Source organism: Ranitomeya variabilis, chromosome 1 (assembly GCF_051348905.1).
Source record: "Ranitomeya variabilis isolate aRanVar5 chromosome 1, aRanVar5.hap1, whole genome shotgun sequence".
Classification (NCBI taxonomy): Eukaryota; Metazoa; Chordata; class Amphibia; order Anura; family Dendrobatidae; genus Ranitomeya; species Ranitomeya variabilis.
In genome coordinates this window covers 1,026,819,187-1,026,842,589 of record NC_135232.1, presented here as the reverse complement: position 1 = coordinate 1,026,842,589, position 23,403 = coordinate 1,026,819,187, and the positions used below count along the sequence as shown (strand labels likewise).

Here is a 23,403-nt window from a genome sequence, read left to right as displayed (position 1 = left end):
AAACAATTATAGCGGCAGGTTCCAACAGGTGAAAAAAAAGTGCTTATAAAGCAACACACAAGTGTCTGTAACCAGGTGATATGACATTTAAAGTATGTACTTCTTGACGCATTTCCCTGAAATCAGTTCATCAGGAGACATACTTATGACTATCAGAAAACTTATCTGAATGATGATTCAGGAGGATAAGGATTGCACACTACTTCAACAAATGCGTCCTTAACGGTAAGCGGTGCGGAACAATGTCCATCCAAAACCACAGGTATCTGTCAGCCTTATGTTATCCATACCATACCCACCTTATATATACATCACCTTCTTACATGCTATGATACCCCCACTCGTAACTATCATTGCATCCAAGTGGGTGTTATCAGGTATCTTTCACAGGGGGAGTGTATTTTCCCTGTATAATGCTGACCACTCATAGGCAGGCAGCAATACACTGGAGAAAAAGACCACACCTCCCCAATAGCTTTGAGCAGGTGTCCTTGTGTGTGAGATGTAATGCAGGATTAGAAAGTGGTGGACTAGAGTACAGATGAGTAACACCTTTCAGATCAGGTCATTATATGAGCAGAACAGACTGACATTATATGGCTTACATAGGAGTAGCCTGCTCTGCTGTCAGTGCAGAGCAATTACAAGTTACTGAGAACACAAGATCATTTCAGTACAGGAGTAGAGTGTTAAGATGGTGGAATGAAATTGATTAAACTGTTCATGGAACATCTTTAGCTACCTCTTGAAGCTCATCATGAGAATGCCAAGAGTGTGCAAAGCAGTCATCAAAGCAAAAGGTGGCTACTTTGAAGAACCTAAAATATAAGACATATTTTCAGTTGTTTCACACTTTTTGGTTAAGTATATAATTCCACATGTGTTAATTCATAGTTTTGATGCCTTCAGTGTGAATTTACAATTTTCATAGTCATGAAAATATAAAAAAATCTTTAAATGAGAAGGTGTGTCCAAACTTTTGGTCTGTACAGTATATATATAATTTTTTCTTTCAAATTAAGCTATGACTGCACGCTGCATTCAGATCAGTATTGTCATCAAAATACTAAAATAATTGGTCTATTTCACTTTCACATGAATAATACTGTTTAGTATCTATAAAAAAAATACTATTTACTTTAAAGGGGTTGTCCACTACTGGGACAACTTCCTCTTAAACTAAATGTTCAGCCACACTAAAATAATAAATAACCACAAAAACCTCTCTGACATATCTGAGTCAGAAACAAAGGCTATAGTTAGCCCATACAAAGAAGAAAAAGGATATACCTACTCAAAATGACATACTGAAACTGGAGAAAAAAAGAGTCATACTAGGTATAAATAAAGTAGAACAAGGTTCAAATTTATTAAGGATACACATAACATAGACTGAACATTATATATAGATAAAAAGTGGTACTTGTGCAAAGATAACAAACTGGGGTAACCATAAACCTCCCACAACCTTAGTCCTTTAGCGCCTATCAATAAATATATAAAAAGTGCATGTGCATAATGCTGAGGCACATCGGGATAAGTACGTTGCCAAAATGAGAGACCTGTCTAATACCACAGTGGGAAGACAGACACTAGGTAAAAAGTTGGCAGCCACTTACCACTAGCGAAGGTTGGAGGGTCCTGGGATGGTTTGTAGAAAAAGAAGCCCCCCGACGCGCGTTTCGCGTCACTAATCGACCGCTTTATCAAGGGAGTATGAGTTCACTTACTAGAAGGACCTTTTAAGGTCAAAGGTTGTGTCACATGTCCTGATTTGGACCAATAGGAGTGGTTATAAAGCGGCGCATGCGCACCGCGAACAGCAGGTCCTAGAGATACACCGGAGCGTCGCGCGCTACTGCGCACGCGCGGGGAGCCAAAATGGAGTCCCCAAGCGTGCGAGCAGGGCAAGAAGACGCGCCGATGCATAGCAGGAGCCCCGGACACGGCGCGCATGCGCACAACCACCACATCATTGATGGAAAAAATTGAAACCGATGTGCCAGACCAAAATTACTACAGGTACAAATATAAAATACAACAACCCGGTCAAAACATAGGAGGAATATTCAGAGGTATAATGTTACAACAGAGATATTAAAAATAATAATCCAGAACGTAGTTTTCCAATCAATCCAGGAATAGTTCGATCTCTGATGATCCCAATATGGGACCTCTGCAAATTTCTCCAAAACCGGATAGTGGATGGTAAGAATAATATGACGATATTGCATGTCCAGCCCAATATAAGTCCTCTGCAATATGCTCCCAAACACAATAATGGATGGTGAAGGTAGTATAAATATATTGCAGATCCAGCTCAAATCTAAGGGATGACGTCCCGAGAAATTCTTTAAAAAGGTCCCTCTGCAAGGTCACAAATATAAATGTTAGACATACAAGGACAAATACCAAGGTAAAAATAAAAATAAAAAAACCCAAAACCACCCCAGGTATAGAAAAATGGGTGACCGGTAGGAAAATGATGAAGGTAAAAATAGGGCAAACAAGATATATTCACTTATATCATCCTCAGGACCCCAAAAACGAAGAAAAGGACACGGATTCGTTTAGACCCCTAGGGGTCAAGGTATCTAATATAGTGATCCATTTGGCTTCAACCTGCGCCAATATTTTCTTGTAGTCCCCCCCTCTTATACCAAGATGGATTAAATCTATCCCCCTCACCTTAAATGATGATGGATCACTATTGTGATACTGTTTGTAGTGACGGGGGATGGTTTTGAGGAGGGTCACATCAGTCGCCGTCTTGGCTGCGCAAATGTCCCGCACATGCTCCCGTACCCTAATTCTGAGCTCCCTTGACGTAAGTCCTACATAAATTTTGGAGCACCCGCATGTAGCATAATAGATCACATTTGTGCTACTGCAGGAGATCCGGTGTCTTATATCAAAGGTTCTCTTACCGTCGGAGCTACAGAAGGTGGAGCAGCGCAGGACATTTGCGCAGGCAAGACAGCGGCCGCAGGATATAGATCCAGGTATCGGGCCTCTAGAGCCAAAGGGGTGTTTGATGGTAGGCACATAATGACTACTGACAAGAAGGTCTTTCAAGTTCTTAGACCTTCTTGCGGTCATAAGTGGGTAATTACCCAGGGATGTTCCCAGGGAGGGCTCGGTACTCAAAATGGACCAATGTTTGGAAAGGATCTGCCGCATGTCCTCCCATTCATGGTTGAATGTAGATATGAACCGAATAGGTCCATTACGAGTGGCATCTGTCCGGGCTCCGGTACTCTTTAGGAGTTCGCCGCGTGGAGTAGCCCGTGCCCTGCGATATCCATGTTTGATGCACCGGTTTGAATAACCACGTGCTACAAATCTGGATTTAAGATTAGAAGCCTGTGCTTCAAATTTTGCATCTGACGAACAGATCCGCCTTATCCTGAGGAACTGTCCAACCGGGACAGCCCTAATGGTAGAAGGAATGTGGGCAGAAGACGCATGAATCAAGGAATTCACGGATGTCGGTTTACGATATACGTCTGTCTGAATAGACCTATTTACATCCACTTCAAAACTGACATCCAAAAAGTTCACCTTTTTGACATCATAATTATAGGTCAAAAATATATTAAGAGAATTCCGATTCAGCGTCTCCATAAATTCCCCGAGCTCCTGCACCGTCCCATCCCAAAGAAAGAAAACATCATCTATATACCTATGCCAGCACAGCACATGGGAAGCGGCCCGCGGGCCCTCGTCGCCAAAAATAAATCTCTCCCAAGAGCCCAGGAAGAGATTTGCGTACGAGGGCGCACAGGCCGCGCCCATGGCTGTGCCGCGCTTCTGTAGGTAGTATTGATCCTTATAGACGAAAAAGTTATGGGTAAGGACATAGTGCAGAAGCTCGAGGATCAAATCACATAAAGGGCTGTCGCGGCCGGAGGCCCCCAGGAAGAGGCGGACCGCGTCGATGCCATGTTGATGGTCAATGCAGGTATATAGGCTCTCCACGTCGGCGGTCACCAATAGAGTGTCATGATCCACAAGAATGCCATCGACCCTCGCCAGGGCGTCCGTTGTGTCACGCACATAAGATGGTAATGTTTCGACTAAAGGTTTGAGATAAAAGTCAATAAATTGGCATATGGGGTTACAAAGACCCCCAATGCCAGACACAATGGGACGCCCCGGAGGGTCAAGGGCACTCTTGTGGATCTTAGGAAGTAGATAGAAGGTCGGGACTTTGGGATATCTAACCGTCAGACCCTCTAGTACCTGTTTGGTGATAACATTATTATCCAGAGCCCGAACTAAGATGCCCTGGAGACCGAGAGAGAAAGAGGCCAGAGGATTGTAGGAGAGTCTCAAATAGGTTTTGGGGTCTCTCAATTGTCTGAGAGCCTCACGTTCATATTTGTCTTGTGGCCAGATCACAATGTTCCCCCCCTTGTCTGCTGGCTTAAAGACAACGTCTGGCAAAGATTGTAGTTGGGATAAGGCCAGACGTTCATTATGTGTCAGATTGTCATAGCGTCTCCTCGTTGAAAGTTTTTTGAAGTCATCACTGACACATCTAGTGAAAACCTCAATTGCGGGACTTAGAGACAAGGGGGGGAACCTTGTAGATCTGGGTAGTGATGAAGCAGGAAAGATATTAGTATGTGAACCAACCTGTTCATCCAATAAATCCTCCAAATTCTGGAGAGTCTCTCTCTCGGTCTCGCTCATAGGTTCACATGAATTTCTTTTGTGGTGTAGCTTTTTCAACAATAATTTCCGGGAGAACAAGTGCAGATCCTTTACGGCTGTGAAAAAATGAAACGAATTAGTGGGAGAAAAAGAAAATCCCTTAGATAAAAGTTTTAACTGAAAGTCCGTAAGTTTATAAGAAGATAAATTGACTACCTGCAGCCCTCCCTGGGAATCTGCTGACATCCCGCTATTAATTTTAGATTTAGCCGTCTGTCTTGTTGTCCGTTTGAAAGAGGATGTACCTCCTGAAGCACCACTCAATTTAGGATTTTTGGAGATTAGTTCCTCGTCCCCCGAAAAATTAGATTTAATGGATGTTGATCTGGACCTGGAATACGACGATCCTCTAAATTGAGGCCTAGATCTCTCATTGCTATTTCGCCATCTATAGACTCTAGAGAGTCTTTTGTCTTCTACATCTCTCTGGAATTTTTTTGTTTTAGTGGCCTGAATTTCATTAGCCCACTTCTGAGAAAGAGAATCCATCTCCTCGTTGAGTTTTTTGAGGGCATCGGCTGTCATATCCCTTCGCAGGGTCACCTGTAATTCATCTATCTCAACCTCAAGAGATGTTAAAGATTCTTGGTTCATGTTCTTCAATAGTTCTAGGAACCCTCTTGAACATGTGTTAGTTAGGGCTTCCCACTTAATCTTAAAAGCCTCGTCTTCAATAGGGAAGGAGGGGAAGACCTGCACTCGTAGACCACGGGGAATCAGGTCCTTTTGTAAGTATTGCTCTAGGAACGCATGGTTCCACCAAATTCTTGTGCTTTTTCTTAAAAGGTCCTTAAATTTATTAATAACATCTTGTATATTCCTATCGGATCCTACCGAGCACCCCTCAGTATCATCTTGCACAGTATTACTGATTAGCGCTCGCCACGTCTGATCGCGAGCACGAAAATCCATATTGGCATAGAGGTCAGCTGTGAAAAACACAGAGATAATTAATAACCACAAAAACCTCTCTGACATATCTGAGTCAGAAACAAAGGCTATAGTTAGCCCATACAAAGAAGAAAAAGGATATACCTACTCAAAATGACATACTGAAACTGGAGAAAAAAAGAGTCATACTAGGTATAAATAAAGTAGAACAAGGTTCAAATTTATTAAGGATACACATAACATAGACTGAACATTATATATAGATAAAAAGTGGTACTTGTGCAAAGATAACAAACTGGGGTAACCATAAACCTCCCACAACCTTAGTCCTTTAGCGCCTATCAATAAATATATAAAAAGTGCATGTGCATAATGCTGAGGCACAGCGGGATAAGTACGTTGCCAAAATGAGAGACCTGTCTAATACCACAGTGGGAAGACAGACACTAGGTAAAAAGTTGGCAGCCACTTACCACTAGCGAAGGTTGGAGGGTCCTGGGATGGTTTGTAGAAAAAGAAGCCCCCCAACGCGCGTTTCGCGTCACTAATCGACCGCTTTATCAAGGGAGTATGAGTTCACTTACTAGAAGGACCTTTTAAGGTCAAAGGTTGTGTCACATGTCCTGATTTGGACCAATAGGAGTGGTTATAAAGCGGCGCATGCGCACCGCGAACAGCAGGTCCTAGAGATACACCGGAGCGTCGCGCGCTACTGCGCACGCGCGGGGAGCCAAAATGGAGTCCCCAAGCGTGCGAGCAGGGCAAGAAGACGCGCCGATGCATAGCAGGAGCCCCGGACACGGCGCGCATGCGCACAACCACCACATCATTGATGGAAAAAATTGAAACCGATGTGCCAGACCAAAATTACTACAGGTACAAATATAAAATACAACAACCCGGTCAAAACATAGGAGGAATATTCAGAGGTATAATGTTACAACAGAGATATTAAAAATAATAATCCAGAACGTAGTTTTCCAATCAATCCAGGAATAGTTCGATCTCTGATGATCCCAATATGGGACCTCTGCAAATTTCTCCAAAACCGGAAAGGATCTGCACTTGTTCTCCCGGAAATTATTGTTGAAAAAGCTACACCACAAAAGAAATTCATGTGAACCTATGAGCGAGACCGAGAGAGAGACTCTCCAGAATTTGGAGGATTTATTGGATGAACAGGTTGTTTCACATACTAATATCTTTCCTGCTTCATCACTACCCAGATCTACAAGGTTCCCCCCCTTGTCTCTAAGTCCCGCAATTGAGGTTTTCACTAGATGTGTCAGTGATGACTTCAAAAAACTTTCAACGAGGAGACGCTATGACAATCTGACACATAATGAACGTCTGGCCTTATCCCAACTACAATCTTTGCCAGACGTTGTCTTTAAGCCAGCAGACAAGGGGGGGAACATTGTGATCTGGCCACAAGACAAATATGAACGTGAGGCTCTCAGACAATTGAGAGACCCCAAAACCTATTTGAGACTCTCCTACAATCCTCTGGCCTCTTTCTCTCTCGGTCTCCAGAGCATCTTAGTTCGGGCTCTGGATAATAATGTTATCACCAAACAGGTACTAGAGGGTCTGACGGTTAGATATCCCAAAGTCCCGACCTTCTATCTACTTCCTAAGGTCCACAAGAGTGCCCTTGACCCTCCGGGGCGTCCCATTGTGTCTGGCATTGGGGGTCTTTGTAACCCCATATGCCAATTTATTGACTTTTATCTCAAACCTTTAGTCGAAACATTACCATCTTATGTGCGTGACACAACGGACGCCCTGGCGAGGGTCGATGGCATTCTTGTGGATCATGACACTCTATTGGTGACCGCCGACGTGGAGAGCCTATATACCTGCATTGACCATCAACATGGCATCGACGCGGTCCGCCTCTTCCTGGGGGCCTCCGGCCGCGACAGCCCTTTATGTGATTTGATCCTCGAGCTTCTGCACTATGTCCTTACCCATAACTTTTTCGTCTATAAGGATCAATACTACCTACAGAAGCGCGGCACAGCCATGGGCGCGGCCTGTGCGCCCTCGTACGCAAATCTCTTCCTGGGCTCTTGGGAGAGATTTATTTTTGGCGACGAGGGCCCGCGGGCCGCTTCCCATGTGCTGTGCTGGCATAGGTATATAGATGATGTTTTCTTTCTTTGGGATGGGACGGTGCAGGAGCTCGGGGAATTTATGGAGACGCTGAATCGGAATTCTCTTAATATATTTTTGACCTATAATTATGATGTCAAAAAGGTGAACTTTTTGGATGTCAGTTTTGAAGTGGATGTAAATAGGTCTATTCAGACAGACGTATATCGTAAACCGACATCCGTGAATTCCTTGATTCATGCGTCTTCTGCCCACATTCCTTCTACCATTAGGGCTGTCCCGGTTGGACAGTTCCTCAGGATGAGGCGGATCTGTTCGTCAGATGCAAAATTTGAAGCACAGGCTTCTAATCTTAAATCCAGATTTGTAGCACGTGGTTATTCAAACCGGTGCATCAAACATGGATATCGCAGGGCACGGGCTACTCCACGCGGCGAACTCCTAAAGAGTACCGGAGCCCGGACAGATGCCACTCGTAATGGACCTATTCGGTTCATATCTACATTCAACCATGAATGGGAGGACATGCGGCAGATCCTTTCCAAACATTGGTCCATTTTGAGTACCGAGCCCTCCCTGGGAACATCCCTGGGTAATTACCCACTTATGACCGCAAGAAGGTCTAAGAACTTGAAAGACCTTCTTGTCAGTAGTCATTATGTGCCTACCATCAAACACCCCTTTGGCTCTAGAGGCCCGATACCTGGATCTATATCCTGCGGCCGCTGTCTTGCCTGCGCAAATGTCCTGCGCTGCTCCACCTTCTGTAGCTCCGACGGTAAGAGAACCTTTGATATAAGACACCGGATCTCCTGCAGTAGCACAAATGTGATCTATTATGCTACATGCGGGTGCTCCAAAATTTATGTAGGACTTACGTCAAGGGAGCTCAGAATTAGGGTACGGGAGCATGTGCGGGACATTTGCGCAGCCAAGACGGCGACTGATGTGACCCTCCTCAAAACCATCCCCCATCACTACAAACAGTATCACAATAGTGATCCATCATCATTTAAGGTGAGGGGGATAGATTTAATCCATCTTGGTATAAGAGGGGGGGACTACAAGAAAATATTGGCGCAGGTTGAAGCCAAATGGATCACTATATTAGATACCTTGACCCCTAGGGGTCTAAACGAATCCGTGTCCTTTTCTTCGTTTTTGGGGTCCTGAGGATGATATAAGTGAATATATCTTGTTTGCCCTATTTTTACCTTCATCATTTTCCTACCGGTCACCCATTTTTCTATACCTGGGGTGGTTTTGGGTTTTTTTATTTTTATTTTTACCTTGGTATTTGTCCTTGTATGTCTAACATTTATATTTGTGACCTTGCAGAGGGACCTTTTTAAAGAATTTCTCGGGACGTCATCCCTTAGATTTGAGCTGGATCTGCAATATATTTATACTACCTTCACCATCCATTATTGTGTTTGGGAGCATATTGCAGAGGACTTATATTGGGCTGGACATGCAATATCGTCATATTATTCTTACCATCCACTATCCGGTTTTGGAGAAATTTGCAGAGGTCCCATATTGGGATCATCAGAGATCGAACTATTCCTGGATTGATTGGAAAACTACGTTCTGGATTATTATTTTTAATATCTCTGTTGTAACATTATACCTCTGAATATTCCTCCTATGTTTTGACCGGGTTGTTGTATTTTATATTTGTACCTGTAGTAATTTTGGTCTGGCACATCGGTTTCAATTTTTTCCATCAATGATGTGGTGGTTGTGCGCATGCGCGCCGTGTCCGGGGCTCCTGCTATGCATCGGCGCGTCTTCTTGCCCTGCTCGCACGCTTGGGGACTCCATTTTGGCTCCCCGCGCGTGCGCAGTAGCGCGCGACGCTCCGGTGTATCTCTAGGACCTGCTGTTCGCGGTGCGCATGCGCCGCTTTATAACCACTCCTATTGGTCCAAATCAGGACATGTGACACAACCTTTGACCTTAAAAGGTCCTTCTAGTAAGTGAACTCATACTCCCTTGATAAAGCGGTCGATTAGTGACGCGAAACGCGCGTCGGGGGGCTTCTTTTTCTACAAACCATCCCAGGACCCTCCAACCTTCGCTAGTGGTAAGTGGCTGCCAACTTTTTACCTAGTGTCTGTCTTCCCACTGTGGTATTAGACAGGTCTCTCATTTTGGCAACGTACTTATCCCGATGTGCCTCAGCATTATGCACATGCACTTTTTATATATTTATTGATAGGCGCTAAAGGACTAAGGTTGTGGGAGGTTTATGGTTACCCCAGTTTGTTATCTTTGCACAAGTACCACTTTTTATCTATATATAATGTTCAGTCTATGTTATGTGTATCCTTAATAAATTTGAACCTTGTTCTACTTTATTTATACCTAGTATGACTCTTTTTTTCTCCAGTTTCAGTACTAAAATAATAAAGCCTATGCTCACCTCCCGTGCCGTCTCCATTCCATCGGTGTTGGCACTCGTGGTCTCGGGGCTGTGATGTAGTGGAATGTCACGTGATACCCAGCATCCAATCAGAGCTGGTGTCACTGTCTCCGCCTTCGTACAAACTGAACATGAAGAGGAAGTCCAAGATTAGCTGCAGCTTTGGCTTCCTCTTCGTGTTCAGTTTGTCCGAAGGCAGAGACCATGACGCCAGCGCTGACTGGGCGCCGGAGTCACGTGTCACAACACTGCATCCCAGCCCCGGGGAGAGTGAATGCCAATAACGCGGGAACGGCGCTGGCACAGGAGGTGAGTATAGACTTTATTATTTTATAAGGGCCGAACATTTAGTTTAAGAAGGCGTTGACCTAGTAGTGGTCAACCCCTTTAAGCCTATAAAAATATAGAATGATGACATTTTATTAGCAGGATACATTAGAATCTAAACCAAGATAGGTGTGTTAGAAAAAGTTATCGTAAAGTCCAGATTTAAGTTTATTACATTCTAGAAATGTGATGCTCCGAGCCATCTTTGGTATCTACATGGTTCATAAATACCAGGAAGGAAAACTTTATGGACACTCAATGCTCCTATTAAGCTTTACAGTACACTGTTCTGTTTTTAGGAAACTTGAACATAGTTGATGTATTCCCTGCGTGCATCCAACAAAATACTTTTAATGCGCATTTTTTATTGTTGTTTGTACTTTTCACTACATCTGGTCTTCACAAGAGTGTCACGCAGGAGTCAGGAGACACCCATCCCACAAATATAAAGGGAACTCAAAGAGGGCCACATGCTATTATTATTTACCTCTCCCTGCTTCCCCCATTGCGTACGACTCTCCTGTTCTCCAACATAGAAAATACATGTGTGCAGCCACTAAAACGCAAGCATGTCTGTGACTAGACAGTCGTGGGCCGCACAGAACCCCATCACTGGCCATATATGGGGTGCAGGTTGTGCTCCCCAAGTGTAGAGCAACTTAGGTGGCCTGCACAGAACCTGACCACAAGCACAAACACCACCACTGGGATGAATTGAAACACTGATGGCAACCAGACCTTCTAGTCCCATGTTAAGGCCCCGTCTCACATAGCGATTTACCAACGATCACGAGCAGCGATACGACCTGGCCGTGATCGTTGGTAAGTCGTTGTGTGGTCGCTGGGGAGCTGTCACACAGACAGCTCTCTCCAGCGACCAACGATCAGGGGAACGACTTCGGCATCGTTGAAACTGTCTTCAACGATGCCGAAGTCCCCCTGCAGCACCCGGGTAACATCGGGTTACTAAGCGCAGGGCCGCGCTTAGTAACCCGATGTTTACCCTGGTTACCAAAAAAAACAAACACTACATACTCACCATCTGATGCCCGTCAGGTCCCTTGCCGTCTGCTTCCTGCTCTGACAGTGCCGCCGTACAGTGAGAGCAGAGCGCAGCGGTGACGTCACTGCTGTGCTGTGCTCTCACTGTACGGCCGGATCTCAGTCAGAGCAGGAAGCAGACGGCAAGGGACCTGACGGACATCAGATGGTGAGTATGTACTGTTTGTTTTTTTTGGTAACCAGGGTAAACATCGGGTTACTAAGCGCGGCCCTGCGCTTAGTAACCCGATGTTTACCCTGGTTACCAGTGAAGACATCGCTGGATCGGTGTCACACACACCGATTCAGCGATGTCAGCGGGACCTCAACGACCAAAAAAAGGTCCAGGCCATTCCGACACGACCAGCGATCTCACAGCAGGGGCCTGATCGCTGGTACGTGTCACACATAGCGAGATCGCTACTGAGGTCGCTGTTGCGTCACAAAACTTGTGACTCAGCAGCGATCTCGCTAGCGATCTCGCTATGTGAGACGGGGCCTTTAGTTAACCCAACCTTATTTACCTGGAGAACAATAGAGGGTTGCGAAACACATCCAGACCTCTCTCCCTTCCCCAGAGAAGTAACATCTTGCTCCTGCCTCCTAAAAGTAGCTCCAAGCACATTCTCAGAATCACAGTATTCTCCTATCTCCAGATTACTATACTTACAGTAATGAGCAAAAGGGTAACAATGTTTTGAACCTTTGACTTTCAGGCTCCATCTATTACCATTCACTACTGCTTAGAACGTGAGACTGCCATCATTTTATAGACAACCATCTTGGCCACCTCATACATAAATTTGACTTACATCTATTTAGCATATGATTAGTTATGCAGATTTTTGTCATGTCACTGCATTGTTACTGTTTTGCTTCTTGTGGTGGAAAAGTCTTTTTCTTCCTGTATACTACAAAATACAACTTGTTCTCACATTCCCTAACAGTTCAGCGTGTTATTAGGTTGATTCCCACGCGAAATGTCACTGGTTTAACTAGAGGAGCAGCTATGAAGATTTGCCAAGAAAAGAGAAACAGATTCATCCAGCTCATCGATAGCGGTCTCTTGGCCTAGAAAGTTTCTAAACTGCATCATGTCAATGCCCTGACAGTTGGAAGAATATGAAATGAAGTCCTTCCATTCAAAAGCCAAGCGGTGAACGTCCAGGCAAAATATTGGAGTCAATAAGTTGGCTCATCACAAGGTCTGTTAGTTCTTGAGTGACAAACACGACAGTGAAGGTGGCCCATATGCTTCATAATAGTGATCACCAGGGGCTGACTGGCCCAGGTGGCAAAGAGGCAAATGCCCCCTGGGCCGCTCCCCCAGCAGCTGTTCAGGGCCGGCTGCCTGGTGGTGGCTACAGCCACACAGCAAATTGTGCGCAGCCATGTCTGCTGTACTGTGACATGGCTGACAGCAGACACAGCCGCATCACAGTTAGCGCACACGTCTGCGCTGGGGCCAGGAGCTATGCTTGGCTATCACCTTGACGGCTGCGCAGCTACTGCTCCCTTCATGTTCTCTATACTTCCAGGTTAGCTGTTGGGCATGCGCGATGGCGTCCTCACGCACACGCCGACATGACCCGGATGCTAGAAGCAGAGAGGCACTGCAGGGGAGCGACTGGTGAGGTAAGTATGAAGAACTTGTTTGTTTTCTTTATAAAATAAATTGAATGGTGGGTAACTGCAAGTTATGAAGTGGGGGGTGTAAGGAGGCTGCACATAATGGAATTTGGGGGTTAAAGGAGACTGCACATGATGGAGTGAGAGGGTAAGTGGGGCTGCACATGAAGGTTGAGTGGGGCTGTACATGATGGAGTGGGGCTGCACATGATGAAGGGGGAGTGGGGCTGCAGATGATAGTTTAGTGGATAAAGGAGACTGCACATGATGAAGTGGGGAGAGTGGGGCTGTACATGATGGAATGGGGCAGCACATGATGATGTGGGGGTAAGGGGGATTGCGCATGATGAAGGGGGAGTGGGGCTGCACATGAAGTGGGGGGTAAGGGGGACTGCACATGATGAAGTGGGGGGTAAGGGGGACTGCACATGATGAATTGGGGGTTAAAGGGGACTGCACATGATGAAGTGGGGGGTAAGGTGATCTGCACATGAAGTGGGGGGTAATGGCGACTGCACATGATAAAGTGGAGTGTAAGATGGACTGCACATGAAGTGGGGGGTAAGGGTGACTGAACATGATGAAGTGGGAGGTAAGGGGACTGCACATGATGAAGTGGGGGGTAAGGGGACTGCACATGATGAAGTGGGAGAAGGGGACTGCAGGGCTGCACATGATGAAGTGTGTCTGATGTGGGACTGCTCATGATGAAATGGAGGGGGCTGCAAATGATGAAGGGGCACTGCAGATGAAGTGAGGGGGTGATAGGGGACTGCAATGAATGAAGTAAGGGGACTTCAAATTAAAGTGGGGGGACTGCAAAATGATAAATTCAGTGTGAGGGACAGGGGACAGCAATTTAATTGAAGGTGGGGGTGGGGAGAGCAAATGATGATCTAGGGGAAGAACAAATAATGAATTTTAAGGGTGGGGGAGTATTGAATGTGGGGTAGAGCAGTTGATAATGAATAGAGGGTGAGAGAAAGACATGACAATGAATTGGGGCGGGAGGGGCATGTAACTATAATGAATCGGGGTTAGGGTTAGAGTGGTAGGTACATAGTGGGGGGTGTTGAGGATGAAGTGACTGGTAATGAATTGGGGGAAATAGTACAGGTGCTAATTAAATTATATATTAAATGGGGAAAGTGGCTATTTATAGTTAGTGGGTGCACAGTGGTGGATTATAATTTATATTTGGAATGGTCAGTTAATAATAATAATTATAATAATTTTATTTCTATAGTGCCAACACTTTACATTTTAGAGGGGACTTGTACAGACAATGGACATTAAGCATAGCAATAAACACATAGATCAACAGATACCAAAAGGAATGAGGGCCCTGCTCGCAAGCTTACAATCTATGAGGTTGCATAATAACCAATTATATATTGTTTGTGGGTGCACCTCTGTATTCAGATGTCTAGTGTACACCATGTTCCAAATTATTATGCAAATTGGATTTAAGTGTCATAAAGACTTAATTGTTTTGTTTTTCAAATAAACTTGTGGATGGTATTGTGTCTCAGGGCTCAATGGATCACTGAAATCAATCTTAAATACATGTGATCATTAGTTTTCCAGGTGATTCTAATTAAAGAAAAACTACTTAAAAGTGATGTTCCACATTATAAAGCAGACCACAGGTTTCAAGCAAAATGGGAAATAAAAAGGATCTCTCTGCCTCTGAAAAGCATTAAATAGTGCAATGCCTTGGTCAAAGTATGAAAACATTAGATATTTCACGAAAACTTAAGGCCATGTGCACACGCTGCGGATTTCTTGCAGAAATTTCCTGAAGAAAACCGGAAATTTTCTGCAAGAAATCCTCATTTTTTTTTTGCGTTTTTTTTGCGTTTTTTTTCCGTTTTTTTCGCGTTTTTTTAGCATTCTGCAAGCGTAATTAGCTTGCAGAATGCTAAAGTTTTCCAAGCGATCTGTAGCATCGCTTGGAAAACTGACTGACAGGTTGGTCACACTTGTCAAACATAGCGTTTGACAAGTGTGACCAACTTTTTACTATAGATGCAGCCTATGCCGCATCCATAGTAAAAGATAGAATGTTTAAAAATAATAATAAAAAAAAAAAAATGCTTATACTCACCCAGACATCTCCTCAGCGGCGTCCGGCTCCTCTTCCTATAGCTGGTCTGTGCGCACAGGACCTTCCGTGACATCACGGTCACGTGAGCGGTCACATGACCGCTCACGACCAATCACAGGACAGTGACGTCATCGGCAAGGTCCTCCACCGCACATCAGCTACAGGAACCGAACGGCAGCGTGCAGTGGAGGCGGGAAGACATCGAGGGTGAGTATAGGACTGTTTTTCATTTTAATTCTTATTTTTTTGACCACTTATATGGTGCCCAGTGCGTGGAGGAGAGTCTCCTCTCCTCCACCCTGGGTACCAACCGCACATAATCTGCTTACTTCCCGCATCGTGGGCACAGCCCCGTGCGGGAAGTAAGCAGATCAATGGACCCCTAGGTGTGCGGAATCCCCTGCAATTCCGCATTTTAATGAACATGTTGCTTTTTTTTCCGCGATGCGATTTTTTCGCGGAAAAAAAGGCTACATTTGCACAAAAAATGCGGAATACACTTAAAATAATAGGAGGCATATGTAAGCGTTTTTTTCGCGTTTTTATCACGTTTTTATAGCGAAAAAACGCGAAAAAAACGCGAAAAATACTGAACGTGTGCACATGGCCTAAGAGTGATCATCATACTGTGAAGAGATTTGTGACTGAAATAGAGCACAGACAGAGTTCATGCAGATAAAGGCATAGTGAGGAAGGTATCTGCCAAATTCATTGGATAAAGAGAGCAGCTGCCAAAATACCATTACAAAGCAGCAAACAGTTATTTGAAGCTGCTGGTGCCTCTGGAGTACCTCGAACCTCAAGGTGTAGGATCCTTCTAAGGCTTGCTGTGGTGCATAAACCTACTTTTCGGCCACCCCTAAACAGTGTTCACAAGCAGAAACGGTTGCAGTGGGCCCAGACACACATGAAGACTGATTTCCAAACAGTCTTGTTTACTGATGAGTGTCGAGCAACCCTGGGTGGTCCAGATGGATGGAGTAGTGGATGGTTGGTGGATGGCCACCATGTCCCAACAAGGCTGCAACGTCAGCAAGGAGATGGAGGAGTAATGTTTTGGGCTGGAATCATGGGGAAACAGCTGGAAGGGCCCTTTAAGGTACCTGAAGGTGTGAAAATGACCTCGGCAAAGTATATAGAGTTTCTGACTGACAACTTTCTTACATGGTATAAAATCAGAATTGTGCCTTCAGGAGCAAAATCATCTTCATGCATGTCAATGCACCATCTCATGCTGCAAAGAATATCTCTGAGTCATTGGCTGCTATGGGCATAAAAGGAGATAAACTCATGGTATTGCCACCATCTTCCCCTGACCTCAACCCTATACAGAACCTTTGGAGTATCATCAAGCAAAAGATCTATGAGGGTGGGAGGCCGTTCACATCAAAACAGCAGCTCTGGGAGGCGATTCTGACTTCATGCAAAGAAATACAAGCAGAAACTCTCCATAAACTCACAAGTTCAATGGTGGCGAGAATTGTGAAGGTGACATCAAAGAAGGGTTCCTATGGTAACATGTGACTTGGCCTGTTAGGATGTTTTGGAGTTAAATAGCTTTTTTGTTCAGTGAATGTGACCTCCTAATGCTGCAAATTCCACAAATGAGCATTTTCAGTTCTTTAAAACAGATCAAATGTTTAGAAATTCTACTGTGCCTAATAATTTGGAACAGTGCATTTTGAGTTTTTATTCATTTTGGAGATTATACTGTTATCATTGGGAGGTTTCTCCAATAAAATTCGATGTATACTCTAACGGGTGATGACTTTTATTAGACTGACTGTCATTTGCACCGACCATTTAGGAAAATCCAAGAAAAATATAATTTGCATAACAATTTGGAACATGGTGTAGAAGAAAGGGAAAAAGTGGGGAATGTGGTCTGGAAGCCGTGCTCTAGGTAACTGTGTTATTTTATGCAGAGACGAGTCCTGGCTGGAAGAAGTGATGGCAGTCTGTGCTGGATGAAAATGAAAAGCAAAGATGAAGGACTTCAGCTAGAGACTTCACTAGTGAGTCAGTGTATTACCTGTACACTGACACTATACACTGTATACTATATACAAAGCTCCTGTGTATAACGTCACTGGCAGTAGTGATCACTGTATTACCTGTACACTGACACCTTATACAGATCTCCTGTGTATAATGTCACCAGTGATCACTGTAGTATCTTTACACTGACCGTAAATAGAGTTTCTGTATACAATGGCACTTAAGGTACCGTCACACTAAACGATATCGCTAGCGATCCGTGACGTTGCAGCGTCCTCGCTAGCGATATCGTTTAGTTTGACACGCAGCAGCGATCAGGATCCTGCTGTGATGTCGCTGGTCGCTGAATAAAGTCCAGAACTTTATTTGGTTGTCCGATCGCCGTGTATCGTTGTGTTTGACACCAAAAGCAACGATACCAGCGATGTTTTACACTGGTAACCAGGGTAAACATCGGGTTACTAAGCGCAGGGCCGCGCTTAGTAACCCGATGTTTACCCTGGTTACCAGCGTAAAAGTAAAAAAAACAAACAGTACATGCTCACCTGCGCGTCTCCCAGCGTCCGCTTCCTGCTCTGACTGAGATCCGGCCCTAAAGTGAAAGTGAAAGCACAGCAGTGACGTCACCGCTGTGCTGTTAGGGCCGGAGCTCAGTCAGTGTCAGGAAGCAGACGCTGGGGGACGCGCAGGTGAGCATGTACTGTTTGTTTTTTTTACTTTTACGCTGGTAACCAGGGTAAACATCGGGTTACTAAGCGCGGCCCTGCGCTTAGCAACCCGATGTTTACCCTGGTTACCCGGGGACCTCGGCATCGTTGGTCGCTGGAGAGCGGTCTGTGTGACAGCTCTCCAGCGATCAAACAGCGACGCTGCAGCGATCGGCATCGTTGTCGCTATCGCTGCAGCGTCGCTTAATGTGACGGTACCTTTAGTGTTGTGCTTTTTTAAAATTAATGATCAGTATTGTAGTATACAAGTAGTAAAAGATGTACACTCCCTGACAGAAGTAAAGTCGCTTATCCATGTTATGTAAATAAAAGCTTATAACCTGATGTTAAATTCATCCATTGGTTGTATAAATTATTCTTTTGAAAGCTGAAACCTTCCAAAATGTGGTTTAGGTTAAGAAAATAAATTGACATCAATGCAGAAATATTGATCAGTTAATGGACACAGCGACATAACTTCTGTCAGGGAGTGTATGGTGGCATCATTGGTCTTTGTATAGAATGTAGTTTCATGTAGAGGTAATGGTGATATTATAATATTATGTATTCTCTGTGTAGTGGTGATAGTACTAGGCACTGTGTAGCTGTATTGTTGTGTGTATGTTTGTAAGTAAGCTCCGTTATGGCACCATATCTAAGCAGTAAGCTTGGTTCTGGTAATCTATCAATGTAGTAATCTAGATTATGGTACTGTATGTATGTCGTAATCTCAGTTCTGCTCCAGTTTCTATGTAGCAGACTTGGTTCCATGTAGTAGACTAAAGGCCCCGTCTCACATAGCGATTTACCAACGATCACGACCAGCGATATGACCTGGCCGTGATCGTTGGTAAATCGCTGTGTGGTCGCTGGGGAGCTGTCACACAGACAGCTCTCTCCAGCGACCAACGATCAGGGGAACGACTTCGGCATCGTTGAAACTGTCTTCAACGATGCCGAAGTCCCCCTGCAGCACCCGGGTAACCAGGGTAAACATCGGGTTACTAAGCGCAGGGCCGCGCTTAGTAACCCGATGTTTACCCTGGTTACCAAAAAAAACAAACAGTACATACTCGCCTTTCGGTGTCCAGGTCCCTGGCCGTCTGCTTCCTGCTCTGACTGAGATCCGGCCGTACAGTGAGAGCAGATCACAGCGGTGACGTCACTGCTGCGCTCTCACTTCTCACTGTACGGCCGGCAGTCAGTGAGAGCAGGAAGCAGACGGCCAGGGACCTGGACACCGAAAGGCGAGTATGTACTGTTTGTTTTTTTTGGTAACCAGGGTAAACATCGGGTTACTAAGCGCGGCCCTGCGCTTAGTAACCCGATGTTTACCCTGGTTACCAGTGAAGACATCGCTGGATCGGTGTCACACACACCGATTCAGCGATGTCAGCGGGGCCTCAACGACCAAAAAAAGGTCCAGGCCATTCCGACACGACCAGCGATCTCGCAGCAGGGGCCTGATCGCTGGTACGTGTCACACATAGCGAGATCGCTATGGAGGTCGCTGTTGCGTCACAAAACTTGTGACTCAGCAGCGATCTCGCTAGCGATCTCGCTATGTGAGACGGGGCCTTTAAGCTCGGTTCTGCTCCCTTATCTCTGTAGTAAGCTCGGTTCTGCTCCCTTCTGCAGTAAGCTCGGTTCTGCTCCCATATCTCTGTAGTAAGCTCGGTTCTGCTCCCTTATCTCTCTAGTAAGCTCGGTTCTGCTCCCTTATCTCTGTAGTATGCTAGGTTCTGCTCCCATATCTCTGTAGTAAGTTTGGTTCTGCTCCCATATCTCTGTAGTAAGGTCGATTCTGTTCCCATATCTCTGCAGTAAGCTCGGTTCTGCTCCCATATCTCTGTAGTAAGCTTGGTTCTGCTCCCATATGTTTGCAGTAAGCTCGGTTCTGCGTCCATATCTCTGTAGTAAGCTCCGTTCTGTTCCCATATCTCTGTAGTAAGCTCGTTTCTGCTTCCTTATCTCTGTAGTAAGCTCATTTCTGCTCCCATATCTCTGTAGTAAGCTCGGTTCTGTTCCCCTATCTCTGTAGTAAGCTTGGTTCTGTTCCCATACCTCTGTAGTAAGCTCGTTTCTGCTTCCTTATCTCTGTAGTAAGCTCATTTCTGCTCCCATATCTCTGTAGTAAGCTCGGTTCTGTTCCCCTATCTCTGCAGTAAGCTCGGTTCTGCTCCCATATCCTTGCTGTTAGCTCAGTTCTGCTCCCATATCTCTGTAGTAAGCTCAGTTCTGCTCCCATATCTTTGCAGTAAGCTCGGTTCGGCTCCCATATCTCTGAATCTAGTAAGTTCGGTTCTGCTCCCATATCTCTATAATAAGCTCTGTTCTGCTCCCATATCTCTGTAGTAAGCTCTGTTCTGCTCACATATCTCTGTAGTAAGCTCCGTTCTGTTCCCATATCTATGCAGCAAGCTCCGTTCAGTTCCCATATCTGTGTACCAGCCTGTTTTTAAAGCCTGTTATCTCTACTACTTTAATGCAGTGGCCAGAAATAAGCAGGGAAAAGAAGGGCCACTGCAACTCGAGGGCCACTGCCCTGCGATTGCCCCCCAGGCTGAAAATTGCCAGCCAGCCCCTGGTGATCACAGATGTCCATGTGACACACATTTCACAAGTCTGGAATGATGCTCAAAAAACGGTGAAATGGCCTCAACGCCTATATAGTCATAACAAGCGTTGGCTCAAGCTTGCAAAAACAGTACGAAAAGTAGGACAGTAGAAGATTGAAAACGGGTGATTTGGAGCAATAAGACAAAAGTCAACAGACTAGGCTCTGATAGGTGCAAATGGGTATGGAAGAAACAATGGAAAAAGTGGCTAACGGATAGAGAAATTGAAGGAACTGTCAAGTTCAGTGGATGAAGGCTGATGATATGGGGTTTTTTTCACAGACAACAGATACTTGATCAGGATTGATGGTGGTCTAAGTGCTGAGCTATTTGTGATTATTCTACGAGTTATTTCACATACTTCAAGTACTATGGGTGTGAAAAGAACGATATGGTGTTCCAGCAGGACGTCGTGAAGCGTACGTCGAGATTGGTGAAGAAATCATTCAACTACAATGAAATTGAGGTACTGAATTGACCCCCACAATCCCCAGACCTCAACACAATTGAACAGAGTTGAAGAAAAAACTGTACACGTAACCCAAGTGAGTTGACCAGTAAACACCTACTTTAGGAACCCATAGAAGAAACCTGGCATCAGATTTTAAGTGGAGGCATGTTTGAATCTGATCAAGAGCATGCCCAGAAGGATTCAGGCAGTGTTGAAAGCCAAAGCTGGATTTACAGAATACTAATAAAAATAAAAAAATGAAAATTTTTATGAGTAAAACAGTGACATGACAAGAATCTGCAGAGCTAATCATATGCAAAATAGTTGCAATTCAAATTTATGTATGAGATAGCCAACATGATTGTCTATAAAATCATGGTAGTCTCACATTGGAAGCAGTAATTGATATGGAGCCTGAAAGTCAAAAGTTCAAAACATTGTTACCCTTTTTCTCATCACTGTATTTTATACCTAAACCCCCAAGGCCAGTATGTACGCATCAACATCAGCTTTTCTTTGTGGGGCTACTCACAAACTCACCATCTGGAGACCTGCTCTTCATAATTGTTTGCTAGACCTAGTGATTATGCAACCAAACTCACAGACAACCGTGAGCCACAAATCATAAGCCCATGAGCCACATGTGACTCCCGACCTCTGTTCTTGTCCAACATTAGTAGCTGACTCACAAATACTCTTGTTTTTTTATGGCATGTCCAACAAGATCATATAGGTATGATGGTTACTTGTCATATACTTTTGGCCATATATTGAAAATTATTTCCTAATGTACAGATTTTACATTTCAAGGTAATTAGCCTTCCTTTGTTTAAGATACACAGTTCCAAGCAAAACTATATGCATATTTTCAAAGAAGCACTTGCATAAAAATGTTTATACTCTTAATATATTGCAATCATACTGTTATATATCACTGTATTTACAATTGTTCTCTTTCAGACAGACTAGCTGAATCATTCTAAGCACTATGTAGAAACAGGAAGTCTCTTTTCCCTGCATGAGTCATCTCCCTCTTCAACCCCTGACACAGCTGCTCCACACCCCCCCCTTCCAAGGACTTTTGCAGTGATGATTTATGCAGGGAAAAGAGACCTCCTGTTTCTACATAGAGCTTAGAAGAATTCTGCAGGGAAAAGAGACCTCCTGTTTCTACATAGAGCTTAGAAGAATTCAGCTAGTCAGTGTTTACTCACGTGAGGTCATAGACCTAAAGGAAAAGAATTAGATGGGTAGAAAGGCAAAATGAGCAATTGTAAGTACGCAGTACCATATAATATGATGACTGCAATACATTAAGAGGATAACAATTTTGATAGGAAGAGTGCTTCTTTAAATTATAGGACAGCCTGAAAGAGGTTGTCCACTACTTGGACAACCCCTTCTCAAATGCTGCAGAGCCCAGAATAAAATAAAAATAAACAACTTATAATCACCTCCCTCCAGTATTGGTGCCATTAAAGTGATTCTCAGCAGTTGTATGAAATTGTTATCTCATGTGAGCACTGCAGTCAATCATCTGCTGCTAATGGGCTGCAGCACTCATACTTCCCCTGGACACCCGAGTCTCAGTAGAGGGAAGTATGAGCACTCAAGCCCTTCAGTGGCTGCTCAAGTGGCAGAACAATGCCACGCGAGCACTGGCAGAACAGAGGCAACATTACTAGAAGGGCACAGATGCAGGAGATGGGTATAAGGTTTTTTTTTCATTTATTTTTACATAGTTACATAGTTATTAAGGTTGAAGGAAGACTGTAAGTCCATCTAGTTCAACCCATAGCCTAACCTAACATGCCCTAACATGTTGATCCAGAGGAAGGCAAAAAAAAACCATGTGGCAAAGAGTAACTCCACCATGGGGAAAAAAATTCGTTCCCGACTCCACATACGGCAATCAGACTAGTTCCCTGGATCAACGCCTTATCAAGGAATCTAATACACTCACTGGCCACTTTATTAGGTACACCTGTCCAACTTCTTGTTAACACTTAATTTCTAATCAGCCAATCACATGGCGGCAACTCAGTGCATTTAGGCATGTAGACATGGTCAAGACAATCTCCTGCAGTTCAAACCGAGCATCAGTATGGGGAAGAAAGGTGATTTGAGTGCCTTTGAACGTGGCATGGTTGTTGGTGCCAGAAGGGCTGGTCTGAGTATTTCAGAAACTGCTGATCTACTGGGATTTTCACGCACAACCATCTCTAGGGTATACAGAGAATGGTCCGAAAAAGAAAAAAAATCCAGTGAGCGGCAGTTCTGTGGGCGGAAATGTCTTGTTGATGCCAGAGGTCAGAGGAGAATGGGCAGACTGGTTCGAGCTGATAGAAAGGCAACAGTGACTCAAATCGCCACCCGTT

The 23,403-nt window shown here is 44.5% G+C and overlaps 2 protein-coding genes across 5 annotated transcripts in view; one reads left to right on the top strand and one right to left on the bottom strand.

Moving 5' to 3' along the window:
* The window catches only part of PDLIM3 (PDZ and LIM domain 3), a 69,190-nt gene that overhangs the window by 1,967 nt on the left and 43,820 nt on the right, over positions 1 to 23,403 (top strand). The gene's annotated exons all lie outside the window — the stretch shown is intronic.
* The window catches only part of LOC143793041 (uncharacterized), a 60,414-nt gene continuing 38,700 nt past the window's right edge, over positions 1,690 to 23,403 (bottom strand). Inside the window, exons 4-6 of one of the 2 annotated variants that reach the window (XR_013220035.1) lie at positions 4,873 to 5,645; positions 4,639 to 4,772; positions 1,690 to 2,367 (exon numbers count right to left, since the gene is read on the bottom strand). Coding sequence is in view for 1 of the 2 variants with exons in the window: in XM_077279620.1 (XP_077135735.1) it covers positions 2,131 to 2,367; positions 4,639 to 5,628 (1,227 nt within the window). In the remaining variant the exon portion in view is untranslated. Of the gene's footprint in view, positions 2,368 to 4,638; positions 5,646 to 23,403 lie in introns of both variants that reach the window. The other variant, XM_077279620.1, reaches the window with a different exon arrangement.